Source organism: Giraffa tippelskirchi, chromosome 12 (assembly GCF_054371585.1).
Source record: "Giraffa tippelskirchi isolate mGirTip1 chromosome 12, T2T-mGirTip1v1.2.pri, whole genome shotgun sequence".
In the NCBI taxonomy this organism is placed as follows: domain Eukaryota; kingdom Metazoa; phylum Chordata; class Mammalia; order Artiodactyla; family Giraffidae; genus Giraffa; species Giraffa tippelskirchi.
The window spans coordinates 136709073-136718458 of record NC_137286.1 but is presented as its reverse complement, the minus strand read 5'-3'; the positions used below and the strand labels follow the sequence as shown (position 1 = coordinate 136718458).

The 9386-nt window shown below is 43.4% G+C and overlaps 1 protein-coding gene and 1 long non-coding RNA gene across 5 annotated transcripts in view; one reads left to right on the top strand and one right to left on the bottom strand.

Annotated features, from left to right (window-relative positions):
• Positions 1–3902: 3902 nt before the first annotated feature.
• LOC145529740 (uncharacterized) lies at positions 3903–6071 on the top strand. Its single transcript, XR_014071323.1, has 2 exons — positions 3903–4087; positions 4451–6071. It is a non-coding gene; the product is annotated as an uncharacterized LOC145529740 (long non-coding RNA).
• The window catches only part of DNAJC3 (DnaJ heat shock protein family (Hsp40) member C3), a 54024-nt gene continuing 49621 nt past the window's right edge, over positions 4984–9386 (bottom strand). For all 4 annotated transcript variants that reach the window (XM_081550342.1, XM_081550340.1, XM_081550341.1 and 1 more), the window contains 3 exons: positions 7819–7951; positions 6811–6959; positions 4984–5158 (listed from right to left, as the gene is read on the bottom strand). In XM_081550342.1, the coding sequence (XP_081406468.1) occupies positions 5001–5158; positions 6811–6959; positions 7819–7951 (440 nt within the window). In that variant the 3' untranslated portion in view covers positions 4984–5000. The remainder of the gene's footprint in view (positions 5159–6810; positions 6960–7818; positions 7952–9386) is intronic.

Below are 9386 nucleotides of genomic sequence, written 5' to 3'. Positions count from 1 at the left end.
TAGAAACACACATACATACAAATGAGACACTGCTTATAGAAATCTCCCGTAACAGCAGGGAAGCATGCAAAGAACAGACTTAAATCCCCTAAGAAATGCTGCAAGCAATGCTCTCTTCCTCGTGCTTTTTAACAACGTGTAACTCCAGCTTCCTCAGGAAGACCTTGGAACTCGCTTTGCCAGTGGCCTTCCAAATCTGGCAGCTCGGTCCCTGGAGACAGCTAAATCAGAGGAGGCGCTTCTCCCAGTAGACGGACCCTAATGAAGGTTGGAAATGTATTCTGAACAAGAGTTGACAGCTAGATGCCTTGTTTTTTATTTTTGGCTGTGCTGGGTCTTCGTTGCTGCACAGGCTTTTTCTCCAATTGTGGTGGGAGCAGGGGCTACTCTCTAGCTGCAGTGCATGGGTTTCTCATTGTGGTGGCTTCTCTTGTTGCAGGGTACAGGTTCTAGGGCGCAAGGGCTTCATTAGTTCCAGCACACGGGCTCAGTAGTTGTGGCACACGGACTTAGTTGCTCCTTGCCATGTGGAATCTTCCCTGACCAGGGTTCGAACCTGTATCTCCTGCATTGGCAGGTGGATTCTTTACCATTGAGCCACCAGGGAAGCCCTGGATGTATCCTCATTAGACACTTGAGTCCTAGTATAAGGCAGTGACAGATGAATGTGCATCTCTTGCTTCTGCTGATGATCTGTTGATCCCAAGAAAGGATCGACTTTGTGGATAGAGGTTTTCAGGTTTCTAGGGTGTGACCTATATACCTTAAGATTAAAGTGACTTTTTTTTCTTTATAGATCACAAAACCCTGCTTTGGGTGTGAAGGCAGGAGGGGGAAGGGATCGGCCCCTGCTGAGTTACAACCTCTGAGGAGCTGAGACAGACTCCACTCTGCCCTCCGCTGCGCAAAGGCAGCCCTCAGAACTTGCAGGGACCTTCAGTATCCTCAGACAAAGGCTGATGGATTACGTGTTGCAAAGTTATCGTGATTATTAAGAATTCGGAAAACTGTTTTCTGGGAACGTTCTAAATAAGTACTCCAGCTGTCCTTTAATTTTAGGACATGCAAAGTATATGGAGAAGAAAGCTACTTTTGTTTGCAGCTAGAAATTTGAGATAAGCAGCAGTGTCCACCCCACCTCCTTTCAGAACTTTAACAGAAATGTATACATTATGGTATAAAAGGGAAGGTCCTCAAAGCCACCTTATGAGTTAGATTTTAATAGTATTGAAAGTGAAGGACCAGCCACTCATTAAGGCCCCGCTGTCCTAGATTTTAATCATTTCACTTTTTGAGCTCTTCCTTCGGCTCATGACAAGCCAGAGTCCTTTGTCACCTCAGTTGCTGACTATATGTAAAGCAAAATTGGAAAGTAGACTCCTCCAAAAGACTGAAGGCCAAAAGTACTCATTTGACCATAAATATTTTTATTAAATGTGAAAATACACGGGCATAAAAATAGTACCCATATTTGTAGACATGTCTGAGACCCATTTCCATTAATTTCTGGTGTCTTATTTATTAAACCACTAAATTGAGATGGATTAAGTTACTTAGTTTTCTCATTCAGACCAACTACAGACTTATACAGCAGGAGTAAGAGTTTAGCTCATCAGACATCTCCAGTTCTTACCTCTTCTAGGCTCTGCTTTCCACTGCAGGTAAGAGGTTCAAATACAGAGGGTGTGAAACAAAACCCGTTTACTATACATGAAGCCACGCAGTGGCTAATTTTACTCTTAAATCATTCAGCAAATGAGATCATCCATTAAACAAAGCAAATTATCTCCACCTATTAACATCATTTGCAATTACAGAATAAACTCTGCTACTAACAAAAAAGGAATGATCTGATTTAGAATAACTGTAGATAAATCAGCATTTGCCACCCTCTTTCCTTTATAAATATGGAAAAGTCAACTACATTCAGCACAGTGGTGTGCATTTCTCTAGGTTAACCACGCATGCGTCCACAATGAAAACTGCACAGGGCTGTCACGGGTGCCCTGTCCCTTTAAGGAGGCAGAGACCTGATTGAGGGGCCATTTTTAACTAAGCATCTTGTGTCCTTTTTTCATGGTAAATTTCACAACTTATGACCAATTTCATGCTCTAAAGGTGAAATCTTTCATTTTTCCACCATGAATAGAAAATAATGCCAACTTAAAATTATTAGCTTTTTTCCTCCCATACTCAGTTATAACTAGGCTTTTTCTCTTAAGCGGTGGGTAGTTTTGACATTCAATTATCAGAGTCCCAAAAAGTTCTGTTTTCATACTGATACTTGAACTTTTAATACTGCCTAAAGAGCAAAATGTTTTAAAATTAGTGCTGTTACATCCAATTCACATTAGTAAACTGTTGAAGTCATTTTCCAGGTTTCATTTATCCATGGAAAAAAGCACAAACTTTCAGAAATGGGTATTAATTTACTTTCTTTTTAGACCTTTTTCATGTTTATAGGCTGATGTGTTTAATACTTGTTGCTGTGGAAAAATACCCATTTACCGACCAGTGACACTTCACTTCTGGAGCTCACTGAAAAGGGAGGGAATGTGACACAGCCAAGGCCAGGCACCCCTCTCATTTTGCTTTTCCACAAAGAGCCGCACAGGTTACCGGGCACCTGCAGTCCCCAAACCAGAGCCTGGAGAGTGTGACGATCCTGCATCAGGCCGCCAGGACGGACAACTGTTCCTTCTCGCTCTCAGCGCTCTTATCACTGTGGAGGGCAGGAGGGCCTGACCATTTTCCCAGTCAGGCGGATTCCAGAAGACTACTGATGACCCTCAAGGCTGGAACTGAAAGTTGTTATTTTCCTCATTCATTAGCAAAAACAACAGAATCCAGAGAATTTCGCTCCACGGTGTTGGCACCTGGCTCCATACCTGCTTCTGTCTTCACTGAAAACAAGCAACTCTCTGCATAGTTCCCTTATGACTAAAGTCAATGCATTTAAGACTTCAGGAACAGGATTTATAGTTCTCACAGGTGGAGAAGCAAACCACCCTCTCAGTAGCAGGATGGCGGTTGGCAAGGTGACAGGTGCCCAGCACAGTGACCTACATAGCCCACCCCCAGCCATCCTGATTCCTTCAGGCTCCTCCTTGCTGGCAACTTTACATCCTCTCCTCCAAATGGAAGGAAGGGTAAGTGATTTGATATTTCCTTTGTTCTGATTTCTTTGTGAAAATTCTTACTTGTAAAAGTAGGTAGAGGACATTGCAAGAGTTCCGAGTTCACAGTGACATCATACATGAAAGAACTGGATTGAAAAAAACATTGCTGATTTAACTAATGAAGTAATAAGATTAAAGAATAAAAATGAATTTCCTTTGGAAATTATTTTCACACTGGCTTGAATTTTGAGACATTAAAACAAAAGGAAAGCTGTAAGCTGTTCGCTAGTTTTCAAAATGCCATCTTGTTTATTGGTAAGAAATAAACTTCTAAATAAATGCAAAAAGCACTTAACGTGTTTTGTCCAACTCAACTATGTTGTTTTTGTCCCTCAGATTAAAAAACTCTTTTCCAAGTATGTTTCAGAATGACTGTAGAAGGAAACTATTTGTGCTTGGCTGGCTGTTGTGGATATTAGTGGTAGGACAGCCCCAACAACTCAGAAAATGCTTGATTTCCCAAAAAGCAGTCAGTATATTAGGCCCATCCTGCTTAAATTTTCAAAATGTTCTGAGGCAAAAAAAAAAAACCAAACCCTTTCTAGAATAAAGGTAATAATTTTTATCTAAATAATTCTTCCATTTTAAATGCAGCATCAATCGTTCCATACTTTATGGAATCCATATCCATAAATATTTAATGTTCTAGATTAACACTTATTTTTCTTTTAGGGAGAAAATTATCCAGCATATAAAGACTGAATAGTTCATTTTTCTTAAAAGGTAAGAAGGTATTCCAAGAAGAGATGCCATCTTAATAGTGGACACATAGCCAGAGCTGACTAGATCTGTAAACCTGTTTCTTTCCTGGCAGAAGAACTTCCAGAGGCATCAAAGTCTGGCAAAGGGGCAGGCCTGCTACTTAACGCCCACCTCAAAGCAGTCCCACGTGGGCACCCACAGACCAGGTAGGCCGGGACACAAGAGAAACTGCTAAACTTACTAAAAGTGGGAGACATGACATTCTGTCTATGTTGACTGAGCAACTTTACATTCTAAGCCAATCCTGTTACAGGAAATGGTGTACAACTCACAACTTCAGTTGTTAATTCTGCACTACAGCAATATTATTTAAATATCACTGCTATATTATCTGAACCTGTTTTACATATTTTTAGTTCATTGTGTTTCATATTAAATAAAAGGGCTGGTAGGGTTTACAGTTAATTCTGTTTCAGTGGTTTTCAGTATTCTTCTCCAGGTACTGAACAAAAAAAATACATGCTTAACGTGAGTCCAGACCTCACCCTGGCTCCTGCCATTGGTTGCAGGTACTCTAATGGCTCTGCCCACCTTCAACGACAGCCATGTTCATGCTCAGAGAGAGATGGGAACGCAAGTGGAAATTTAACATGATGACAGGTGACTGGACAGACCAGAGTCGAAGCCAAGTTGTGCCTAAGAACATACAGCTCAGAATGTTCCTCTTGGAGAATGCTGACACCCCAGGCTCCTCCTCACACACGTAGGCGCTGACACGTATGCAACAAGTAAAGAAGAGAATCTCACCTGCTCCAGTGTAGAAGATAAAAGATCTGTGCACCCGCCTCAGACAGCTTCTTCCATCCGGTCACAGCACAGACCCAGGCTGCTCTGCCGGAAACGGAAGCCCGCCTGCCTCCCTGCCCTCACCCCCGTCAGCCTCAAGCCTGCAGTGGGTAAGAACAGACACTGCCATTCAGAACACCTCTTTGGTCATGGACAAACTGAAAGATTGGAATTTTCTTTTTTTAGGATCCCGGAACAAGGTTTTTTTTTTGTTTGTTGGTTGGTTTTAAAACTTTTAAAAAATGAAGGAAGAAGAGCAGAAAAACAGCTGGTTTAATTGAAGTGGAATTTAAATCTAAAAGGTCCGCCTGAGCTGAAGGGATTGAACCCTTGCCATGAGTTCCAGCTCCTGTGGAAAGGGTTGCCACCACCTCCTTGTTGGCTCTCTGCGTCCAGGGGGTCTTCTCCGTCGTCAAACTTCTTCCTCATTTCTGGAAAAGAAGCCAGCAAGGTGAGACCCAGCTGCTGCCGGGGCGGGGAGGGGCTGGTTCTGGGGGCTACACACCCCGGTTGTTGGAACAGCTGCGCCTGATGCTCAAATCCAGGCTCCTTGCCACCCCACCCCCATCAGACTAGAGAAACCAGCCAGGGCTCAAAGTGGGCCTTCACAGAAACTCAGACCCCCGAAATCTCAGAAGAAGCCACCCAAGGAAATGCTTCCCTGGAAGAGATGAGGAACTGCAGAGAATGAGACCTCAGAGTCACACGTGCTCTTCTGATCCAACAGCCCCTGTCACCGTCCTAACCCCAAACATGAAGTCAGCTAGGCTCAGCCTTGTCAACGCGTGAAGTGTCTGGGTCTCACTATTAAGTCTGAACAGAAGGCAGGCTCCCCAGGCCCGAGGGAGGGAGGCGCCTTATTGTACAATCCAGGAGGCCACCTCCACTGCTGTGCCTGTCAGTCCTGAGGAGACCGAGGCCACTGCAGACAAATGGCAGAAAGGATGCGGCAGGCAGCAGAGATTAGAAAAAGCTATTTCATCCTTAAAATAAGGACAGGAAGAACAGAGGACAGAAAAGAACTCCTAGTAAGCAAGAATGCAGCTCTTTTCTCCATCATGCCATTCTGCCCCCTGCTCCCCTAGAGCTCAGATCCAGAGGCCCCCCCAACTTGACATAGCTGCCCGACCCGTGCTGCACAAGCTGAGGGGACAGAGCCACTCACAGGTGTCCGTATTTGCAGATAACAGAACAAACACTATGTATCCTACTGTACTAAGGCAGTCCTGTCTCCCTCACTGGATTATAAGTTACTTGGGAATAAACATCATTTAACTTCAATTCCGCAGCGTAAGTAGTAACTCAAAAATCTGTCAAATGGACATAAAATGTGATTTCCTTCTACTTTGTTGTAATTGTATAGCTCAAAAGTCATGGTTTCTGCTCCCACTGACAAGGATGGCCACAAAAAAGCAGTAAATATTAGCTTAACATGAGATTCCCTCTAGAAGTGTCAAAGCATTGTTCAACATTACCTCAGTTCTTAACTGTCTCCCTCTTAGTATCCAGGTCATTTTAGCTTATGGTGAAATAACAAATGATGGTTAATATCAACCACCAGTACTAGACTGACTTGAGTCAGGGCAAGATTCCTGGGGAGCCGTGCTCAGAAGGTGAGAATATTTGCCCCTCTCCCACCACTGCACATGCCCACCTGGCAGCCCATCTCCTAATCAAGCTCCTGTAAGTACGGTGTGAAAATAAGGACTGATCTGTGACTCTGGAAGGAAACTAAGAGGATCCCTCTTGTACTTTCATATCACAGGTGAAAAAAACCTGAGGCTCAGAAAAAGTTCTAGGAGCCTGCTTAACCAGAACCTTAGCTCAGCCTTCAGAGTCACTCTCAGGCCTTCTGATCCCATGCTTGGTGGTGTCTCCACTACAGCCAGAGTCTGACAGGGGCAGACGCAGAAATGAACTTCGGGGACCATCACCGGCTCCCGAGGTCAGCCCCGCGGGTCCCCACTACCACACGCTCCACCGTCCACTTCTGCCTCTAAGACGGGCAGAGGACTAGAGCCAACAGCCTCCAGTCACTGACGCAGCCACTTCAGGAGAAGAGAAACACGAAGGCCAACGCTACCTGGATCAGAGAGGACCTCTTTAGCAGCTGCTATGTCAATGAACTTTTTCTCAGCTTTTTTCTTTTCTTCTTCATCCTGGAAGTTGTCTGGATGCCACTGCAGTGCTAATTTTCGGTATGCTTTAATGATTTCTTGCTTTTTGGCATTTCTGAAGGGTGGTAAAATTAATATTTAAGAAGTGTCCAACACACTGCCACAAAGAACTAAAAGACAGCTCAGAAGATTCCACTGGTTTTCTGAACAGTGCCAACATACCCGACTGAGCGTCTGATGCAGAGCCCTGCCTGACCACTACAGTCACCAGGCTTCTCTGAATGCTTGTTCCCTAATGCTAGACTCTCACCAGAAATAAACTAAAGTACTCCTTCTCTTTACAACTTTCCCTTTTAAAAACTTCTTTGATGCATTTTGAAATTTTCTGAATTTCCCAACTACCATGATTCAGTTCTTGGCATTAAAAAAAAACACTGACTCTGAAGCACACTTTCTAATTTACTTCTAGGTTTGCTTACCTAAAAAGAACAAAGTTTTAGACTTTTGATTGAAAGATAGGTGGTTCCCTTGTTCAAGGAAGGTGGGTCTAATATAAATGCACATACTGAGTAAATTACATTCTCCCTGTGCCTCAAAGTTGATTCTGAAAGTGCCATTTTTATCTTTAGGCCTAGAGAAGTTTTGTTTTCCTCAACCCCTCTCTCGTCTGTCCCCACCCAACAAAAGCTCACTCCTGCCTCTTTACCTTTTTTAAAAAATTTAGGCCCAGGACCTATTCATGCTCCAGTGGCTCGTCTTTGTCACCAACTACTAATTCTCCATCATTACATGACTAGTCTCTATCAAACAAATTTATCTGTAGTATATTAAAAACAACTTTGTGATGTTAAAGGTTGTTAAGAGTTTAATTTATAGCTGACGTTACATAAGAAAATGAAGCATGGAAAAAAGAGCAACAATTAGCTATAAAATAGTTGATTAAAAATAATGCAAATTTTAAGTTAGTAATTCACCTTTTTACTCCCAAGATTTTATAATAATCTCGTCTCTGTGACTGTTTCAGTAGCCTCTGTGCTTTCTCCAGACCTTCTCGAATCTGCTGATCATTCTCATTGTGTTCCTGAGCAGTTTCATAATCCTGAATAGCTGTCAAAGTATGTTGAAGATAATACTGTTAGAAGGAACTATAACTTGTGACATTTACCCTGCAAATGTGATACCAAGTCACCATCCCAACCCCTTCCTTCGCCATCACTAAAAGCCTAAGAAGTGGTATCACCTTCATCATTTGGTTCAAAACTACAGGAGGCATACTTTTAAGGCTGCATTAGGTAGCTTACACTCCCATTCAGTTTAGCTGCCCACGCTCCCACATTATCTTCCCCACAGCTGTGTGTTGTCGTAACATCAGCACTTACACAAAGCAGTGGAGTGACTGTTACAGGAAAATAAGACGCAGCAAAGACAATCTGCATGCTCAGTTGTAGGGCTATGGTTCAGAAGATTGAGAGGCTTAGAAGGGACCAGGAGAACCATCAGGAAGCAGAATGACCAGTTCACCCACAGGTTTCAACACAAACTATTACAAAGCTGATTTTTTTAAAAGTGCCAATCAGAACAAATACATATACAGTCCTGGTATGGGAAGGCTGACGCCAATTCACATCGCATCTTATTTCAGATTATTTTAAATATGTAGACAATACAAGGCATCTGGGTAGCTAAGGTCACACAGAGCAGAGACTTATCCCTAGAAGGCCCTGAAGGCGAGAGTGGCCCTTGGCTGGTGACTGACGAGTTGGATTTGGGCAGTGTTCCCAATATTCTCCGACAGGAATGGCTGGCTGTGGCTAAACGATGTGGACTGCGCTAACCAGCTTACCTTCTGGGCACCTGGCGTTTTGCTGTGGGCTGGCCAGCCCCCAGTAAAGGCCCTGCGTCTCCAAAGAGCTCCCCTGGTAGACACACTTCACACGTGCTGAGGAATTTGGCTTGTCCTGCACAATTTCAGACCTGGAATCTCCCACCTGGTTTCCTCTGGATTTCACCCCAGGTGCCTTTTCCCTTTGCTGATCTTGTTTGTATCCTTTTGCTGGAATAAATCTCAGCCCTGAGTACAACTAGGTGCCGAGTCCCATGTGTCCTTCTGAATCCAAGTCTGGGGGTGGTTTGGGGAGACACGAACACAAGTTTTTCTCACTCTCCTCCCTGGACAGACAACTCAAATGGATCTTTGGGCTCAAATTCTATTTTTTTATGGAAATGCATTTCACTATGGGAAAGATGTCTCTCTAGATAGCATGCCTGAGCATTCATCTTGGCAACAGCTAATCCTGGAAAGGGTTTAAGAAGGCCCCTGGGGCAGGTTAAAATGAGAAAGACATTCAAGCAAGATGGACAGATTTAGTCTGCACTACATAGAAAAATAACCAATACTACCTTCCACTCACGGAGCAAGGGGGAGGGCACTTCAAGCTTTCATCCTCATTCCTGCCTCAAAGCATTAATGTTAAATATTAATATGAAACATTAATATTACTGACGGCCAACTAACAGTGACATCACAAAATACCTTTCCAAT